Raw genomic sequence first — 22,124 nt, forward strand, 5'->3', positions numbered from 1 at the left:
GATTACTATCTGTCAATTGTGGCGAAACAAATTTCTCACCTAAGGTCACATCCACGATATATTTAGATGCATGTAATTGCGGGAATCGATAAAATTGGCTCTTAAATAACAGCAAAATTGAAACTAAACGAAACTCCATTTAGGCCCAAATAGCATAATCTAAATAAGCTGGTTCTTCATAAAAATAATTGCTATATGCACGACATGTATAACGTTTGCTTTACACAAATTATCTTGACTTTATGTCACATGCAAGCATAATCAAATATTTTTATTTTGCATGGCAGTCAGGGGCTTTAATTGTAGATCCAATGGAGAGGATCTAGGAACTTATGCCAAACCTTAGGATCTAGAAACTCATGACCTTATATAATAAATCATTTAAATCGATGTGAAGCTTGCTTTTGTTCTTCTAGAAATTTAATAAAAACTAAAGATAAACATATTAAATTGAAATGGGGACGATGAACCTTTGATATCAAGCATATCTATTTTTAGATAATGTAGAAACATCACTTAACATTTTGGTTGAGGTCAATTGAGGATTTAATGTTTTATTTTGGTTAGTTGAGGACCTAAGTAGACCTGTTAAATGGATGGGTCAGGTCAAGTCGAGTTTGGGTCAAGTTATAAATGATCAGATCTCAATTGAGTTATTAATCCGTTTATGACCTATTTATTTGTAATTTCAATTTCCTAAAAAATACCTAACTCGACCCATACTCAAGCCGATCCATACTACTAAAACACTTTCATATTTTACTCAATTAAAGAAAACTTGTTTCTTATTTTTTTCAATATTATATTACTAAAACACGTCAATGCAACAAAAATTTAATGCATAATTTTTATAATTTTTTTAAAATTAATGCTTCGTTTGTTTTGCTGAAAACATGATGTTTCTATAAATATTTTCTATGGAGTTATTTTCCAAGAAAATAACAATATTTTTCGGTATCATTTTGAAACCTAAATATAAATTAAACAATATTTTTTTCCATTTGGTATAGAAAATATAATAAGATTTTTCTCCATGCACTCCTTAAATTAAACAATAATTTTTATTTTTATATTTTCTAAAAAAATCAATTTTTTTCTTTTTTATTTGTTTTTATTTTCTTCTTCTTCAAGCGATCCCTTGGTCACGACAACAGCTAATGGCTAACAGCAAGCAAGGGATGAGATCACCGAAGGTCGGCAAAGTTCAAGCTTGCCGATTTGGCCTCGTGCTCTCCCAATTCTGGCAAGTCAAGCCTTGCCCTTGCCAACCTCGAGCAAACTCAAGCTTTGCCGGTCATCGTCATGGCTGGCAACTAGTCTATGAAGAGGAAAAGAAAAAAGAAAAAAAGTAAAAATATAGGGGTGAAAAAATAATAATAAATTTTCTAAGCTATTGATGAGCCGATTGGTCGGGTATTTGCATCCTAAGCAAACTGTCTCTAGAATGACGAATAATTGGTGACATGTTATGGATTACGTACCATAAGATCTCTTTTTACCATTTTCTGCGTCAAGGTGAAAAAGTAAATGCTGAAAAGCAAGGGCAATTACGAGTCCTTTGTTTGCTTCCTCCTACGAAGAAAAGCCTCAAGCGCCCTACTTCATCCGAAAGCATTCACATGGAACCATCGACATACACAATGTGCATGATTCACGAGTTTCCGGTCCCTAGAACGTCGACTATAACTTTGGTAAAATTTCCAAGAAGTTTTTGGAATCCGATGTCGATTTCAATTCATTTCAGAATCAGATAACAATTCAAGCAGATTTAGTAAACTTAGACAAAAATGATGCATTTAGCGATAATAGTTTCTTTAGGATAGACAGAGTTGGATAGCCTAAAGAATTGCTTAGCAGCTGTTACTTTCTTCTGGTCTTACTCTATTCAAGAACGTTCAAATGAACTTCTCGACGTGCACAATGTGAGTGAAGCACAAGTCTCAAGTCTTAAGAACGTCTTCATTATCTTTCGTAAATCTAGGATGCAATTAGGTTTTAGGAATCCAATGTTGATATCAATACTCTTTAGAATAAGATAGTAATTTAAGTAGATTTAGTAAACTAAGGAAAAACATGATACATGTAGTGATAAAAGATGCTTTAAGAAAGAGAAAGTTCGTTGATTTAAAGGATTCGCTCATGTGTTATTTCTTTATTCACAAAAAAGTCAAAAAGTCTTTTCTCTCCCTCTCTTCTCTCTCCATCATTTTCTTCAACCTTCAATCATGGGGAGGATTTGAGCTAGTCTCACCCTCCCCTCCATCTGTTGTTGATTTCATTCGATTCTTTTAATTGATTGTCTTCTTTTTTTCTCTCCCGATCTAACTTTAAGTTTGAGAGTTTCAACTCTTCTAATTTAGTTCTAAACCTAGGAGTTCTTTTCTCCCAATTTAGATTTGGGAGTTTAATAATATTTTCGAGGATTTGATACCCTCATGCTCTCTCTATGTACAGATCTTCTGCCTTCAGTTTCAATGATGATCACATAAGCTTTGGCATCTCGCTGAACAATGAAAATTTGCTTTTCCAAAGGTTAGATATGTGTTTATTTAACATATTTTGGTTGTCTTCATACGACGATCATAAAGAGGATGTTAAACCTAGACGCATACCACCAATTGATAACACTACAGTTATTTGAGAAGGAATTTCTAACATGTGCTCATCACTTACAATGATAGAGATTTAGTGATTGGATGCCAATTATTTTGCTTGACAGATCCATTCTTTTGGAATGAGTGTTTGCTTAACATTGTGGCACTCTATTGATTTTTTTTTTTTTTTTGGATTTAGCTTTGTTTTTTAGTATCTAGGCCTTTACTTTGCTTCGATTTGTTTTGATATGAAAGTCTATGTACTTTTTTTTTTTTTTTAACTTCTCATTTACCCTTTTAAACAATAAAACCAAATTTCTTTTGACAATTTTTTTTTTCTTTTATCGTGCCTAACTTTGTCCCAGAGCATTCACATATAGCTATTGACATTCACAATGTGCATGATTCACAAGTTTCAAGTCTCTAGAGCGTCGACTATGTCTTCTGTAAAATTTCTAGCATATAATAAAGCCTTAGGAATCTGACATCAATTTCAATTTGTAAAAGTATTAAAAAAATTTAAGCAGATTTAGAGACTAAAGAATAAAAAATATATATTCAGTAATAATATATGCTTTAGGACGGACAAAATTGGTAATATTGCTCAACAGGTGTTATTTTTCCGGATGGTAATATTTGTGCATTCAACGGAGAATTTGGGACTCCCGCTTTAACAAGAATAGCTTTAAGATACTTCATCATAGAGGTCGCAAAGTCAAAACTCCGCAACTGCTAACACTTCTTAAGTGGCGGGATATGGTGGTGGGGTCTTGTGCTAACTTCCCCCTAGGTATTGTCGCTTGATCCGAGGTACACCACACACTGTACAGGTCATGGGTTATCGATTAGTGTAAGCGAAAGATAGGCCTGACGGATCCTGGTCACCAAAAAGAAAAAGAATAGCTTTAAGAAATTATCTGTAAAAATTCTGAATTATGTAATCGAGTGATAAGAAGTAATATGTAGACTTTTCATTAAATTCGCGAGGAAGCATACATGCCTTGGATGTCCCATAACAACAGACTTTTCAACGTGGGACATATAGAGATAAGTCAGAAAGCTTAGTGGTACTTAATGAATCCTAATGAGCTTTAATATTAGAGCCACTCTCGTAAGCTTGAAGAGAGAAGATACGTGGGCATGTCGGGATCCTTGATCATTTTTAGAGATAATTGCTCAAGATCCCTTCAATTTTGACATCATATCTTCTTAAATAGCCTTCAAATTTGGCAAATTACACGTTGCGCTTTCTAGAATTTGACACTGTCGTACAATGTCCTTCGAATTTTCGAAAGGACGATAAACAGACATCCAAAAAGCAGCTTTAGCTCGCTTTAATGCATGACAAAAATCTGTGGGGATCATTTCCTCACGAGAAAAGGAAGAGAATTTATTTTCTTTCGCCCTTTCGAGACTAACATGGCCATAGCTTGTATGGGCAGTACACTTTACACATCACCTGTACTCTCAAATTTTTCCCCAAATAAATTTTTATCAACTATTAGCTATTTATCGCCAAACTGACGGATTTATGAATCAGACATGCAATACAGGCTCGATTCCCTATATCTTCAAATGTAAACAATCTCGTGCACGCCATTCATCCCAAATCGAGTCCCGTCCAGATCCACAGGTTCTTGATACCGACCGATCGAAAGCCAATAGGCCCATAAAAAGTAGGACAAAAGAGGAGACGTTCATATCTTATCGCAATTGTCTTTTCAAGGTAATTTCACCATCGCCAGTCATAGGGGAGTCAAAAGTTGTGCAGTCTAATTCTTATCTCATTGATATGGTGCATGCACACTCAATTTGAGGTTGTGGAGAGAGACACGTGAGTCATGTCTCTTCACATTTGGGTAATATGCTTTTGTCAAGGTAGATGTCAATTGTCCTAGGTTGGGCTCATCATAGCGATTGGAATTGGCTTGTTGGAGATCAGTACGAAACTTTAGTCATATGAAGAGATTATTTACATGGTAGGAGTGGATTATGCACACACCAGAGGGTAAGATTTCCTGAGGATGCCGAGCTTGGCTGTTTTCATAGATCTACCAATCACTTATATGGAGTTCTAATTTAAATACCCAATCAATTTCGCAACAGTGGGAACAAGTTGAGTAGATTTGGGCCTCCCCTTGCATGATCCTCTATTGAAAAATGGCAATATGGTCATCATGCACAAAAATCACAACATAAGAGTGATCCACAAACACCATTTCTCTCGTCAACTGCCACATCAGGCATGTAACGATGAAATTTGGCAAGATTGCAACGGAGGGAAAAATTGGAACAATGTTCTTGTTTTTTGAGTTTTTTTAAAGATTTTCTGTGACATAACCTTAATAATATAGAATCATTCTTTCATTTCTTTTTCTCTTTGAAGAGTTGAGTCCCATTTGGCAAGTAAAACGCCAAGTGATGTCCGTTGAGAATATTGGTAAGTCAAGTTCATACTAAGATTGCCTTTATATCCTCATTGGCTTAATTAAGGTTGATTCTCTTTTTAAATTCCCATCCCATTAGTCACCCTCCGTTTAAAGTCTTGGTGGCCCCAAGTCGTCCATTTTAAAACGCAACATTCAATAAAGTAGAAATAATATTGCCAATCGCTTTCTGAGGGCAAGAATTGGCAAGAACAAAGGATTATTATAGTTTTTACATAAGTGACCTAACTACATTAAAAGATAATGTGATATGGCAAAGGTTTGTCACTAACTGTCAATTACAATCATTAAGGGTTCAGAATCACATACATCATTAGTATCTTTTTTCAAAATTTGATTTATCAAATTGTAACATGTGTTATTCTCACATACAATTTACTACACACACAATAAAATTCCAAAACTAAAGAACAAAATTTTACTTCACAAAGAACAAGAAAGAGCTACCAACGTTAGCGACCCTGTTCTAAGAGGTCACCTAATACCCTTATGCTTCATTTCACATCTTGTTGTCCGCCCATACGAATACTCTCCAAAGCGATATACCAATTCTCGTTATTTACATTGTATTAACAACGTTCAAGAACAAAATCAAAAGGACGACTCATCCTTTGTGAAAATGCCACGAAAAAATCTAACAAGCGCGAAGCAATGTTGGGCAAATTCTCGAGCAAAATCTTGGGCCGACCCGACTTGAAACAATCTCAAGTTAATCCACTAAATGGGCCTCCAAGATTGAATAGATGGGCTGGAACTCCTGCTGATCCTCTGCCTTAATTTTTTTTTTTTTTTTGGTCGAAATCCTCTGCCTTAATTGGAACGTGAATGAAAATATGAAGTTGGATTCTTTTTACATTTCATGAACTAATAATTTTACTACTCTTTTTAAATTTTGTTTGTTCCCAGCATAACTCTGCATTTTGTAGTTTTTCTAACGTCTAGAGCAACATTTTGGCCAAAGAACTTAAACCAGTATGTTGGTTCAGATGATTCTTTTCTCTAATAAAGCACATTGCAGATTCTTTTTTCTTTATCAAAATGCTTTGAACATGCTTCTACTATTTTTTGCGGTCTTAACTAGTGCCTCTAGAGCACTTCTATCCATGATAACAAGACTTTTTATGATAATTACAGTAAAACTCTTTATAATCTTGAAAGAAGACAAAAAAAAGTCAAGTTAATTTATATTCGCTTAGAAATTGATCATCAATCGTAAATTCAAACCCAAACTCCTCTCATTAAATAACAACGCAATAGTTTCTTCCAAATGGAATCAATGTTAGGAGATCACTTGATGAATCGAGAGCTTATGAATTCAACATTTGGATAAAAACAGGAGCAAAAAAAGTGAATTAGATGATTTCTTTTTCGTGACACTTTCGAAGCAATACCAATCTTTATTTGAGGAAACATAGAAAAGAAAATGACACCCAACGACTATTGAGAACCCTATCTTAAAATTAATTATTACAAGATATATTGGCAAGACAAAAAAAATAATCCATCAATTAATTAAATATCTATCTACTCGAATCTTGCATCAGTGAAAGCCACGTCGAGGACTCCAAGCATCCTCAATTATGTCAGTATGGGCCAGGCCTTGTTCTAGAAATGACTTCTCGACGATGTTTGTCATTCTATAAATATCATTCCAGGTTCGAAAAATCGAGGGAAATGGAGAGAATTTGAAGAAGGATAAAGAAATTGTGTATATTTTCACTTGCACTTTTTGCAATTAGCTACCATACTTTTGGTTTTTTAGTAACTAATCTTCTCACTTGTAATTTTTATTGTTGATAATAATCTGCATAATCTGTAGCATATAGGATGGAGCCATCAATATGTGAAGTTTTCTTAAGTTCTTTTACTGATCTAGGGTATGAGTGTAGAGAGCAAGATCAAGCGGTGATACGATTATCCTAATTTTTTTTTGTATTTGTCTTATCTAAAAACCTGTCGGAACAGGATTTGTACGTTTATTTTGTGCCAATGAAACCCATTTTTCCCTTAAAAATATATTAGCCATTTTGATCTTTTTTATTTTTGTGCAAAGTAATTGGATGGTCAAATTTCACCAGTAGTTGACTACTCCGAAGCCGTTAAAAACAGTTTACTATAACACAACACTCCGCTTGATTTCAACTGTCAAGTTGTCACCGGAAAAGAAAGGAAAAAAACATGAATCGTCCGACTACATGAGCCGACATTTGAGTCCGACCGTGTGTATTTACAGGTTTAACCTCGGTTATCCTATTAAGAGTGGACGTCGGATTTTCGTTAATTTCTCCTCTTGATTATTTATATATAACAAACTATTTCAATAGCAACAACGGCGCACTCGGACGTCTGGCCGCGACATGTGGACGTCTCTTCAACACGGGCAATGACCTGAGGATGATAATATGCTTTTTCAGTCTTTAATTTTTTAAAATTTTCTTTACTTTGTTAGTTTTTATTTGTTTAAACATAAGTTTACTTTCTTTTTGCTAACATCATTTTAGATTTAAGTCTTTTGATTAATTTTAAGAAATAATTAATAGTAACAAATGTCACATAAACATCAGATGCAAATACCATTGGCCTCATCAGTTATCAGCAAGACATTTAACTGCGAAATTGGACGGAATTGTAAAGGAGGATAAATTTGCGATAATGACATCATTTTGGGAGTTTTTAGGAGTTGTAAACAAATTTTACGTACGCCTGAGGTATCCTAAAATGACCCATAGAAGCTGATCCAGCAAGAGGATTAAAGTCCGAGACCAATCCTTCCCCAAAGGGGAAAATAAAAAAAAAGAGCAGAAAGAAGGGTTCAAAGAAGGTTGAATGCGAAAACTACATAGACAATGCAACTTGCACTTCCACCATATTATAAGGTGAAAGGTGTTAAAAATATCTCACATCACTTGTCTACGAGATTAGTATGCTCTTTACATATATGTGGTCTCCCTTCACCTATAAATTTAAACTTTTGGGTGTATCTTCTAACGCTATATCAATGTAAAGTTCTGCCCACATGTCATTCTTTATCCCGGCTTGCACGTGAGAGAGGATTTCAAGTATTCTCTATCACTAACATTCTAAGCTAACAGAAAGGCAATTTCATGTAATTATATAGAAATACTTAGAAATGATGCATGAAAGGTTTCAGAAATGAAAAGTGTATTGATGTTCACACATATAGTCAGTAAGTGAGGAAATTGTTTAGAGAGGGTGTGAGAGTACAAGACGATCGTAATAACATGGTACTATGTCAGGTAACAAATGAGAAGGTTTGGAAAAGCTAGAGCTAGCTTGTTTGGAGCTTTTAGAAAATCATTTTGCAACTCCACGGAATTATATATGAAGTCACATATTCATAAGAAAACAGTGACAAACCTCTGAAGATTCAATAATTCTGCAACATTCAACCGGCACTAGATTAAGGATGAAACTCCATCAGCATATCATTGACAATCTTCCGTAGCCTCTCAGATATTCTCTCGTCTGGAGAATCGCCTTCGCCAACCTACAATACACTCAACGTAGAAAGAAACCGAAGAACCAGCCAATTGAAAGAACAACATCAAGAGGAAATGAAAACATCTCCTGTCAATCTTGTCCAGGAATTTCCATCGACCTCTTTATGTTATAAGATAGTGAAGCTTTAGCTTTTGTCTACTTGGTGCGTGCATTAAACATGGTTGGCTCTTATGTCTTACTGTCAATACCGTCACAGCTGATAAAATTACTTTGCACGGACCAGAGTAACCTACTATGATCAATTTGTGCTTCTCAAGCCTGCTCTAGGAATCCCTAAACGAGTCATGCTATTGCTAGGCGTATTATACCCCGGTTACCGGAATTGGCTTACAAATTGCATGCGAGTATTTTTAAACAAGCGAATTAGTTGTACTTTGTACTGGCAGCACGTGTTTGATTCCCACACCATCAAGTGGCAAACAAGTTTATCTTTAGGTCAACTTTCAAGGTTTCGACTGCCATCTTATATAGTAAACAAGATAATGAGAAATTTCATGATCAATGAGATTATGCTACTTGAGTGAGTCGGGCATCCTTGTCATATTAAAACAGGGGGATCATAATCGAATGCCTGACAGAATTTCATCACCTCACTCGATGAACTAATCTTGTGCATCGTCTCTACAAATTAGTTCCAAAAATCTAGGTTTTGGAGTAAACTTTTTGTTCTAAACGTATAATTTCTAACCATTTTGGGCTAAAAATATAAACAAATTATTACCTTGGCATGAAAGGTGTGAAGCATTGCATCACCAACATAAGAGAAACTGGCATTGACAATATCAGCTCCTTCTTCATGAATCACGTGAGCAGTCTCATTGAACATGAATTGGTCATCCAATCCAGTAACAAGGACAACCTCCAAAATTGACCCAGTGTTCCAAATTCTGATCTCCGGCGACTTGAATTTAATCATCGGTCCATTGTTCATGGTCGTGTTGATCTTTTCTACTTCTAACAAGTTCTGTTTCTGCTCCCTCATTTCCTCCACCTTCACTTTTAAGCTCTTTATGTAATTGGCCGCTTCACTTAATTGATCGGACAATGACAATGTTGATTCCTGCAATCAAAAAATAAGTAAGCAAGGACAACTGTTAACTCAAACTTGATCAAAATGCATTGACGAATATACTTGGAACAAAAATTCAGCAACTTCGAACTCGAGAAGATACTATCTAAACTCGCCCTCATCAACAAAACCTATCTAATACCAATATGATCAACCTCATACTGAACCGTGTTATAAAAACTTCCATCGACAGAGAACCCAAATTTTGTACTTAATTTACTTGAAATTGTGCTCAACTCTGACCACCACTTTACAATCCGTACCATGCTAGACATTTTTCGTCAAGATCGAATGAGGGGACATCACCAAATCCTTGTGCTTAACTGGAAGTTTGACCGAAGGAGAAACAGAGAAAACCCTAGATAGGTCTCTCGTGTTTAGGGGAGTTTAGTTTTGTTCTTTATTCGTTTTCGACAAAATCGGAAACTAGGCATGATTTATTTTAAAAATTGCCAAATAAACCATCTGGGAAACAGAACCTCGACATCAGTTATGGTGTTTTGTACGTAATAGCCGCGAAAATAATTCAGTGGGAGAGAGAAAAGAGAGAGAGACCGTAGGACTCCGTGGAGGAACAAGGAGTGCAGCTCGGAGAAGAGGGCCTTCATTTGATTTCTCCTGTTTCTCTCTCTCGTTTTGCGGTCGTGTCTGGATGAACCGGGCTTGCTCTCCATCATGCCACGCCTTGAATTACTGAACACCGAAATCAGAGCAGCATTTGTTACTGAGAAATCTGAGTGCATATAACATGTTCGATTCCATTCCTTGTTGGGAAGGGCATGCACCTTACTGAAACCCCAAAGCAGGAAAAAGTTAAAGTTAAAATATGATTATTCAGATGCCACTCTCTGTAAAGGGTTCTAGTCCGCAGTTGGCAAATTCTACTTTATCCATGGAACTAACGCGGACCTTCCTTGACCATCAATTCCACGTAATTAATTAACTCAAACAGTTTGCGAACAAAGACAGCCGCTTCTTCCACAGATATACAATGTTTTGCTTGCCTCACGATTATTTGATTAATAGGATCAGAGAAGGTACGTGGTCTCGTATATTCTGATTGGAAAATTTAATTTTGAATAAGAATATGTATGTAATATATAATATTCTGTGATGTTTTTGGTGAGATTGGATAGGTCTGAGTTAAGAAAAAAATTGTAAATGGGTTTTAAGAAAAAGGGCAAAGCCCACATGGCTTCATCGTTCAAAAGTAGGAAGGATAAGAATATAAAATGTACCATAATTTTATTATGGCGTTCACTTGTGTGTTGAAACTTTTTTTCAATCAATTGACCATCGTGACTTTTAAAAAACGTTCACTTAAGTATTATAACTTTCGATGAATTACTTGAGTGCCATAATTTTCAAAAAGTGTTCACTGAAGTGTTAGAATTCCGACTTGACATGACACTTATGATGAACATTTTTATAAGGTTATGACACTCAATTGATCAATCAAAAAGTTATATGACACTAAAAAAAAAAAGTTATGACACTCAATTGATCAATCAAAAAGTTATATGACACTCAAAAAAAAAAATTATGGCACTTATTTCCCCCAAAGTATGATTGCCACAAGATGGGCCCCTCTTGACATCAAATGGTTGTCAGAAGCCACTGAGAGTGAGAGAAAGAGAGATAGAGAGAGAGTATGATCATCACATGGTGGACCCCTGCTGATGGTAGGTGAAGAGAACAATAAGTCACCATTACGACAGTCACCTATAATTGAAGTTCGACACAAAAAGAAGTAATTCAACTCAATTGGACAAGTGATTTACATAATTCAATCAGCATGATCTACTCTATGGGAAGTGCAATATAGGATTTCATTATAAAATCAAGCAATCTAACGGATATTATAATCACACTTAAGTCATTAAAATATTATTAATATCTCCCAACCCCTTATTACACATAATAATACGCATAGTGTTTAGCTTGTACAATGAAATAATTTCTCAATATCGCAAAAGGAATATATAAATCTTTTAAGATTATGTTATGGTTTCAAAAATCTCTTGTTTTTTTTTTTCAATGGATGAACACAAGCATGCCCTACAATTGATTGTTATGACCAAAAACTCCTCTAATCACCAATGGACAAAAAAAAACTAACAAATATACATATATTTAGAATAAGATGCTCCTTTTAGCTAACTCAAACTAGGATTTGAACTCTAGCATGGAAAGTGTTTCCAAAATATCTTAGTTGTTTAAACGTCAAGTTATAAGTCCTATTTGAATTTAAAATTTCAACTTTGATTGGGTTTTCTTCACTTGCTCGACGCCACAAGCCAAATTACAATATTTTCTCTAAAACCCAAACTTCATTGCTATTCTCCATAGCCCCTCATAGGCTCCTTAACCACCACATACATATTCCAAGTTTCAGCCGCACTTTGATTTCGTCATGACAAAGGATCTTAAAAGAACACCAACTCCATATGCACCTTTAGCTATTACACAAGGATTTTCATATACAAACTCCTTTATCGCAAATAAAACAAGACAACCGTTGCATCAATACATGTCAATAGATCAAACACGCATCTTATCAAACATGTCAATAGATCAAACACGCATCTTATCAAACTCAATAGCTACATCAATTGTTGACACTATAGGCTTCACCTCAATATAAACACAGCCTTTGTTGATTATCACGCTTGCACCCACTACTTTAGGATTTTCTGGTTGCAACTCCATCTTATTTTGAACACTGTCCAAATCTCTATAAGTATTAACATAATATTTCTTATGAAAAAGTTTTCGAAACTCGTCGAATATAACTCCTCTGCTGGCAATAAGTAAATTTGATTCCATGCACCAGTAACTGATAGCTCAAAGCTCCCACCTTATGCATAACTTAGTAATATGCACTTTATTGCCTTCTTATCTACCTTACCGTTACTCACTCGAGTATAATACAACCAACCAAACAATTTAACATTAGAATAATTAGCAACATTGCCGAACCATACTTTTTTGGGAATCCTACTACTTTCACGAAGTAGCTCATCTTACTAAGCCCATCCTTTAGGAATTTGCTAACCATACCGGCACTAGATAGAAAATCTCTAGTAACTTTCTTTAATTAACTTTGCAACTTCTTGTGATTTAATAAGATTAATACATTGTCTCACTATACCATTTTTTTTGGTAGAATTCGTTTAACAACTTCACGCAAAACTCTATGTTATTGTCAATCCACACATGGTGAATCATCTTGAGAGTCTCCATTTTTATCAAAACTTTTAACTTCTCAATCTTGATAACTGCATCAAACTTTTGTCTAAATAAAAACACCAAGGTCCTCTTCAAGTAGTCATTCATAATTGAGCATAAATATAGCATTCTTCATCAAAGGACATCACAACGGTCTATGAACATCCAAGTGAATCAACCTTACAATCTCATGGTTTCTTTGGAAGTCGTACAAAATTGCATTTTCTACCATTTGCCTAAGTCACAGCATCCCCATACGTTTAGTTCCTTATGTACATAACAATGCAGCAAGTCACTTAGAACCTTCAAGCTTCTCTCGCCAATTTGCCCGAAATGCATATACCATAATTGGGACTCTTGAACAGATGCATATGGCATCTCCACTTCGATGTCCACAATTGTCTCCCCGTAAAAATTAAATGGTCCAATATGCTTTCCACTTCTCATTATCAGCACAGCACCTCGATCAACTTTCGATAGTCTACCCTTTGAAGTATGCTAATACCTAGCTAAAGCCAAGTTTCTCAAAGAATCATGTTCTTCTTCAACTCTAGAATATGCCTCACACTAGTCAACGTCCTCGTGATAGTATTGTGCATTCTAATTCTAACATAATCGACACTTGGGGACTAATTGAAGTAAGAAACGAACTATCAAAATTCATAATTCATCCTTAGTAACAAAGAAGATATAATAAGCACTATTCGAGTTACTATTAGCTATTGCAATAATATTATCATTAAACTCAACTCTAAGTACCTCACCCTTCTCTTTATGTGGCTTTAAGTAATCTCATCTAATATGCCCCTTCATGCCACAATTTCGATAAACAATATCACCAATTTTAGACTAACTTCAACTATTCAAGTTTATACTAATTTTGCTGATAAGAATACTATTCTTCCTCTACCTTCACCTATTCAATCAATGGTCACAAGTTTACTAGAGTTTCTTATGCAAATCTTTTCTTATACAATCACATATCTCATCAAATGTCAAACTTCTTGATTCATAGGAGTTACTAACATCACTAATAGTAGTATTCCAACTATTATGCAATGAGGATAGTAGGGAAAAAACATGTACCACATCATCAAATTCAATATTAGCCAAACTCAAATGGTCTCAATATACTTCATGAACCTTGACTTTATCACTCTCAACCTCACATTATGCCTTGAGATATAGCAAAGTCTAACACTTGCTCTTTGATTGACCCATTGACCATTTGGTGTAAAAAATTATTTGACACGAAAACTCTAACACAATTCAAAGAAAACTTGTGATCTCAAACATATTTCATTTGAGACAATTACTAACTTTGGAATAAAAAATGCGATATATGAATAACTTCCTCTGGAAATCTCTTTACACCAATGGCACTCTAGGTATGTCACTTTTAGGACACTTGTCCTTTTTTACTAACATATCAAATGCCATTTTGGAGGTAATTGCACCCACTATTACTCCATGAATATCATTGTTTTCCATCTACAAGCAATTAAAATTTTCATCTCTTAATCTCAGAATCGCTCAAGTCAAAGGTTTCACCTCAAAGATTAACCCAGTAGCAACCTTTCAAATGAAATAAAAGTGTCATCAAAAGTGAAGTAAGAGAAGTACAGCCTAACTTGACAATTTAACAAACATCTTTGTGCTTCTTCTTTTTTTTTTTTTTTTTTACATTTTAATGGACATATTCACGCTTCTCTCTTTAACAATACGAATAAATCACCAATAAATAATAACAATAACAATAACAAGAACAACAATAACAATAACAATAACAATAACACATAATAATAATAATAATATGATATCATCAAACGTAAACAATGATATTGTTTGTCTCCTACGTCAACCAAATCATGAAAGGCAGAATCTATGAACATACTGTATTAAATTCTTCACAAGCAACTATAAGAAAGTTCTCTAAAATTTTGAGCAAATCAACGACAAGTCAAGCTAAAATGTCAAGCTCTTGATAGATTGCCTACTCTTGTGTTAGCCTAAAATCTCCAATTGACCTTGACCTTCAATAGTCGAGTATCTAACTTATGTGAATTGATTTTTTGGCCTAAAAAAGATGAAGTGAAAATCAAATGATTGTAGCACATAAGATAATCAAGTACCAAATCATATCAACTATAGATTCACTATGTAAAGGATTGATTGTTTTTCAAATCCATGAGGGAGGGAGGGAGGGAGGGAGGGGGAGGGAGAGGGAGAGAGAGAACCCTTTACAAAGTCGTTGAGTGTCAAAGAGCTTAACCTTCAAAGAAGATGTTGAGCGTTTGTGGTAAGAAAACTCTTTGAGAGAGAACCTATTACAAAGCCGTTGAGTATCAAAGAGGTTAACCTTCAAAGAAGATGTTGAGTGTTTCTAGTATGAAACTTCTATGAGAGAACCTGAGCCTTGAAGAAGAGAGAGAACCCGTTACAAAGCCGTTGAGTGTCAAAGAGCTTAACCTTCAAAGAAGATGCCAAGTGTTTGTGGTAAGAAACTTCTATGAGAGAGAGAGAACCTGTTACAAAGCCGTTGAGTGTCAAAGAGGTTAACCTTCAAAGAAGATGTTGAGCGTTTGTGGTAAGAAACTTCTATGAGAGAGAGAACTTGAGCCTCCAAGAAGAAAAGTTGAACCTTTAACAGAGATATTGGGTGTCAGTGTAGAAGAGTGAAACTTGAAGAAGCTAGTGTTTTTGTTAAGACTCTTATAATGTTTGGGAAAATGACTTTTTGTTTTTGTTTTTGTTTTTGTTTTTGTTTTTGTTTTTTTGTTTTTTTTGTTTTTTTTGTTTTTTTGCAAAATCCAGAATTCATCTTCCTAATTTTAAGCGTAGGCGTGTTCCTCTTTTAAATATTGACTTTGTAAAGACTCGTCATAATTGTCCTTAACCTTGGACCGTTTTGTTCTTCTTTTTCTTTTTCAGATCCTTACCTCATGCATAAGTTGAAATAACATAGGGTGAGTATTTGACTTGCTTACACAAGGTAGGGTAGCTAACATAGTGAGAAGATTACTATCTGTCAATTGTAGCAAAACAAAATTATCATTTAAGGCCACATATACGATATATTTATTATATGCATGTAATTGCGGGGATCGATAAAATTGGCTCTTAAATAATAGCAAAACTGAAACTAAACAAAACCCCCTAAATTAGGCCCAAATAACCTAATCTAAATAAGCTGGTTCTGCAAAAGAATAATTGCTATATGCACGGCATGTATAACGTTTGGTTTTTTATTTTGCATAGCAGTCGGGGGCTTTGATTGTAGATCCGACGGAGAGGATCTAGAAACGTATGCCAATCCTTAGGATGTAGAAACTCATGACCTTATGTCACAAATCAACTAAATCGATGTTTACCTTGCTTTTGTTCTTCTAGAAATTTAATAAAAACTAAAGATGGACATATTAAATTGATGTGAGGACGATGAACCCTTGATATTAAGCATATCTATTTTTAGATAAGTGTAGAAACATGACTTAACATTTGGGCTATAGTCAATTGAGGATTTAATGTTTTATTTTTGTTAGTCAAGGACCTGAGTAGATCTACTGAGTCAGGTTATAAATGGTCCAACCTCAAATGACCCATTAACCCATCTATGACCAATTTATTCGTAATGTCAATTTTTTGAACAATACATAACCTGACCCATACCCGAGCTAACCCATATTGCTAAAACACATCCATATTTAACTCAATTTAAGAAAACTCGTTTCTTATGATTTAAAAAAATATATATTATATTACTAAAATACTTCCATGCAATGATATTTTAGTGGATAGTTTTTATAATTTTTTAAAATTGACACTCCATTTATTTTGTGGAAAATATGACATTTCTTTAAATTTTTTCTATGAAGTTATTTTCCAAGAGAAAAATATTTTCTAGTATTTGACTAAAATCTAAAAATAAATTAAAAATATTTTTGTCCATTGGTATGGAAAGTTTAATTAAATGTTCCTCCATGAACTCCTTTTAATAATTTTTAATTTTATTTTTCTTTTCTTTTTTATATTTTAAAAAAATCGAATACTGTTATTATTTTTTCTTTTTTTCTTTTCTTTTCTTTTCTTTTTCTTTCTTCTTTGGCTAGTGGCCAGTCACAGCGACTATCGACGACTAGAGGAGGCGAGGATGAGCTCGTCGATTCGGCCTCCAACTTGCCCGATTCCAACAAGTCGAGCCTTGCCCTTGCTAGCCTCAAGCGAGCTTGAGCTTCGTCATGGAGCTTCGTCGTCGTGGCTAGTGACTAGCCAAGAAAGAATGAAAAAGAAAAAAAAAGTGAAAATATAGGGATGAAAAGTATATTTTTTCTTAAATAATAATAAATTGTCTAGGCTATTGATGAGCATATTGATCAGGTAATTGCATCCTAAGCAAAGTGTCTCTAGAATGACGAATAACTGGTGACGTATTATGGATGACGTCCCATAAGATCTCTTTTTACCATTTTCTGCATCAAAGTGAATAAGTAAATTCCTAAAAAGCAAGGGCAATTACGAGTCCTTTGTTTCCTTCCTCCCACGAAGAAAAGTCTCAAGCGCCCTACTTCGTCCGAGAGCATTCACGTGTAACCATCGACATGCACAATGTGCATGATTCCCAAGTCTCCGGTCTCTAGAACGTTGACTATAACTTTGGTAAAATTTCCAAGATGAAGTTTTCGGAATCTGATAGTCGATTTCAATTTGTTTTAGAAGCAAATTACAATTCAAGCAGATTTAGTAAACTAAGACAAAAATAATACATTCGGCGATAATAGGTTCTTTAGGATAAAGAAAGTTGGATAACCTAAAGAATTACTTAGCAGCCGTTACTTTCTTTTGGCCTTACTTTATTCAAGAGAGTTCAAATGAAGCTGTCGACGTGCACAATGTGAGTGACGCACAAGTTTCAAGTCTCTAGAATGTGTATGGTATCTTCCGTAAATCTAGGATGTAATTAAGTTTCCGATGTTGATATCAATACTCTTTAGAATAAGGAAATAATTTAAGTGGATTTAGTAAATTAAGGAAAACATGATACATGCAGTGATAAAAGATGCTTTGGTAAAGGCAAAGTTGGTTAATCTAAATGATTACTCGATGACTGTTTTTTTTTTAATTCACAACAAAGCCAAAAAGTCTTTCTCTCCTGCTCTCTTCTCTCTCTATCTTTTTCTTTAACCTCCGGTCACGGGGCACCCCCTCCATCTATTGTTGATGTTATTTGAGTTTTTTTTTTTTTTTTTGTACCTTTTCTCTTTTCTTTTTTTCTCTTCCCAATCTAGATTTGAAGATCTCTTCTCCAATCTAATTCTAAATTTGAGAGTTTGAGCTCTCCAAATTTAGTTCTAGATCTAGGAGTTTAATAATATTTACGGGGATTTGATATCCACGTGCTTTGTTTGTGTATAAATTCTCTACCTCCAATTTCAATGATGATTATAGGAGTCCTAATGTCTCGCTGCTAAAAAAAAAAAAAAAAAGAATTGTGAATATTTGATCTTCTAAATGTTAGGTTTTTGTTTATTCAACTTAATTTCATTGCCATGCCATTGTACGGCAATGGCATAGAGGATGCTAAAAGGCAATACCGTAGTTGTTGGAGAAGAAATTTTTGGCAAATGCTTATCAATAACGATGATACGAGATTCAGTGATTGGTTACCAATTATTTTACTTGACAGATCTGTTCTTATGGAACAAGTGTGTACTTAACCTTGCAGTGCTCAGTTGATCCTCCTTATTTTTTTAATTTAGCTTTATTTTGTCGAATTCCAACCTTTTACTTTATTTCAATTTGCTTTGCCATGAAAGTCTATATACTTTTTTTGGTACTTTTCATGCATCCTTTGAGTATTGAATACAAATTTATTTCAACACAAAAAAGAAAAAAAATTGTTATTTTTTCATCATGCCTTACTTTGTCCCAAAGCATTCACATATAGCTATTGACCTTCGCAGTGTGCGTGATTCACAAGTTTCAAGTCTCTAGAATGTTGACTATATCTTATGTAAAATTTCTAGGATATAATCAAGTTTTAGAAATTCGATGTCAATTTCAATTTGAAGTAAATTTAATAAAAATTAATGTAGATTTAGAAAAAGAAAGTATATATTAAGTAATAATATATACTTTAAGATGGACAAAGTTGGATAACTTAAAGGATTGCTCAATAGATCTGGAACTCGAGAAGCCGACCCATCTCAGACTTGGATTCCACCGCCGGGAGGAGCCTTGAAGATTAATATTGATGGGATGTATGAACCTGGTTCGTTCGGTCATTCCATAGCTTGCATCGGCCGAGATTCGAGGGGAGGATGGTGGGAGGAGCGGCTGAAGCAATTAGAGCCTCTTCTCCCTTGATGGTTGAAACCCTAGTTTTATGGGAAGCCCTCAACTTTTTCTTCCCGAGAAGACACGAAGAGGTTATTGTTGAGTCAGACAGTTTACAGCTAGTCAAAGCCATGAATAGCTCAGATTAGTTAAGTTGGGAAATTCAACCTCTTGTCAATAGGTGCAAGGAAAAAATGCGGGCCTTTCCAAATGTTCAGATAGTCCATTGCTCTAGAGATGCTAATCTTATTGCAAACTAGGTAGCTAAAGCCCACAAGAAAAATTACTTACCTCTGAATTGGGTCTTATCCCCTCCTCAAACTTTGTTGGATCTTTTATTTAATGATACTCATTTACCGAGCCTCTCATCTTTGCTTACTTGATAAAATATTTTCGTTTCTGACCAAAAAAAAGAAAAAAAAAGGATTGCTCAATACGTATTTTTAGTATTGAGCAATTCTAAATCAAGTCGCGTGATAAGAATTAACCTGATTATATATAGATATTTAATTAAATTCGTGACGGAGCATACATGTCTTGGATGTTACATAACAACAAACTTTTCAGTGCGGGACATATAGAGATAAGTCAGAAATCTTAGTGAATAGATTGGAGGGGTTTTAAGTACTTAATGAATCCTAATGAGCTTTAATATTAGAGCCACTTTCGAAAGCTTGAAGAGAGAAAGATAGGTGGGCATGTCGAGATCCTTGATCATTTTAGAGATAATTGCTGAAGATCCTTTCAATTTTGACATCATAACTTATTAAATAGCCTACAAATTTGGAAAAATTACACATTACCCTTTCTAGAATTTGACGCTATCGTACAATATCCTTCGTTCTTTTTATTTTTTTGGTCTGAGACAATATCCTTCGTTCAAAAAGCAGCTTTAGCTCTCATTCTAGTACATGACAAAAATGTGTGGAGATCATTTCTTCACGGGAAAAGGAAGAGAATTTATTTTCTTTCGCCTTTTTGGGGACAAACATGGCCATAGCCTGTACGGACATTACACTTCACACATCACATGCACTCTCAGATTTTTCCCAAAATTAAGAAATTTCTATCAACTATTAGCCTATTAATCACTAAATGGACATATTTATGAATCAGACGCGCATTACGGGCTCAATTCCTCATATCATCAAATGTAAGCGATCTCATATGCATGCAATTCATCCCAAATCGAGTCTTGTCTGGATCTGGCAAGTTCTTAATACTAACTGATCAAAAGTAAATCGTCCCATAAAAGTGAGAAAATAGAGGAGAAGTTCATATCTAATTGTGATTGTCTTTTCAAAGTAATTTCACCATCGCCTAGTCACAGGGGAGTCAAAAGTTGTGCAGGCTGATTCTTATCTCATCGATATAACTCAAGCACACTCGATTCGAGGTTGTGGTGAGAAACATGTGAGTCGTGTCTCTTCAGATTTTGGGAAATATGCTTTCTTAGGGTGGATGTCAATTTGCTAGGTTAGGCTCATATGCTTTCTTAGGTGGATGTCAATTTGCTAGGTTGGGCTCATCATAGCGATTGGAATTGGCCTGTTGAAGATTAGCAGGAAATTTTAGTCACCGGAGGTTAAGATTTCCTGAGGATGTCGAGCCTGGCAGTTTTCGTGGGTCTACCAATCACTTTTATAAAATTCTAATTTAAATACGTAATTTTGGATTTCACAATCGTGGTAACAAGTTGAGCAGATTTGGGTCTCCCTCATTTTGCACGGGCCTCCATTGAAAAATGGCAATATGGTCATTATGCACAAAAATCACCACATAAGCGTGCCCTGCAAATACCATTTCCCTCGTCGATTGCCACATATGGCATTTAACGATGAAACTTGACATTGCAATGGAGGGTAAAATCGGAACAGTGGTCCTGTTTTTTATGGTTTTTATGGGCTGCAATATATTTTGAGATAAATGTGCTCTAGTGGTATTGGTTTAAGATTTTCTGTAATATTAACCTCAATAACACAGGATTATTCTTTCATTTCTTTTTCTCTTAGAAAAGTTGAGTCCCGTTTGGCAAGTAAAATGCTAAGTAATATCCATTGAGAATATTGGTAAGTCAAGTTCATGATAGGATTGTCTTTATATTATTTGTTGGCTTTTGTTAAAGTTCATTCCCTTTCTCAATTTCCATCTTGTTAGTCACCCTCCGTAAGTCTTGGTGGCCCCAAGTTGTCCATCTTGAAACGCAAAATTCAATAAAGTAGAAATAGTATTGCCAATCGCTTTCTAAAGGCACGAATTGGCAAGAACAAAGGATTATTATAGTCTTTGCGCAAGTAATCAAATCACTTTATGAGATAACGTGATATGTCGAAAGTTTATTATTGAATTGTCAATTACAATCATTAAGGGTTCACAATCACATACATCAATTGTCTTTTTCCAAAATCTGATTTATTATATTGTAACATATGTTAATCTCACATGCAATTTATCACATACAATAAAATTCCAAAACTCAAACAAATTTTTACTTCATAAAGAACAATAAAGAGCTACTAGCGCTAGTAACCCTATTCTGAGCGTCACCCAATACCCTTATACTTCATTTCACATCTTGCTGTCCGCCCATACGAATACTCTCCAAAGCGATGTGCCAATTCTCGTTATTTACATTGTATTAACAACGTTTAAGAACAAAATCAAAAGGACGGCTCATCCTTTGTGAAAATGCCACGAAAAATCTAACAAGCGCGAAGAGAAGCCAACCCTGCAGCTGATTGGGCCGCCAAAGGCCCATGCCCATAATTCACTTTCACCTACTTGGGCTTTATCCCCTCCTCAAGCGTTAATGAATTTACTATGTATCGACGCCCTTTCTATGGGTTGTAATTTTCGTCCTCCTTGAATGAAATGCATCATCTTTTCAGACCCCAAAAAAAAAAATTGTTGGGCAAATTCTCGGGAAAAAAT

The 22,124-nt window shown here is 34.9% G+C and overlaps 1 protein-coding gene across 2 annotated transcripts; it reads right to left on the reverse strand.

Annotated features, from left to right (window-relative positions):
• Positions 1-7,205: 7,205 nt before the first annotated feature.
• LOC104445270 lies at positions 7,206-10,929 on the reverse strand. 2 transcript variants are annotated; one of them, XR_005551107.1, is made up of 4 exons: positions 10,188-10,929; positions 9,285-9,623; positions 8,420-8,549; positions 7,206-7,429 (listed from the first exon to the last, which is right to left on the reverse strand). XR_005551107.1 is itself a non-coding variant. In XM_010059107.3 (3 exons), the coding sequence occupies exons 2-3, from the start codon at positions 9,543-9,545 to the stop codon at positions 8,463-8,465; spliced, it is 348 nt and encodes a 115-aa protein (XP_010057409.2). In that variant the 5' UTR covers positions 9,546-9,623; positions 10,188-10,912; the 3' UTR covers positions 7,635-8,462. The 2 variants fall into 2 exon arrangements, 1 of the variants encoding a protein (XP_010057409.2); XM_010059107.3 differs by lacking the exon at positions 7,206-7,429 and having other exon boundaries at positions 7,635-8,549; positions 10,188-10,912.
• Between the last annotated feature and the right edge of the window lie 11,195 nt (positions 10,930-22,124).

The sequence above is a fragment of the Eucalyptus grandis genome, chromosome 5 (genome assembly GCF_016545825.1).
Source record: "Eucalyptus grandis isolate ANBG69807.140 chromosome 5, ASM1654582v1, whole genome shotgun sequence".
NCBI lineage: Eukaryota > Viridiplantae > Streptophyta > Magnoliopsida > Myrtales > Myrtaceae > Eucalyptus > Eucalyptus grandis.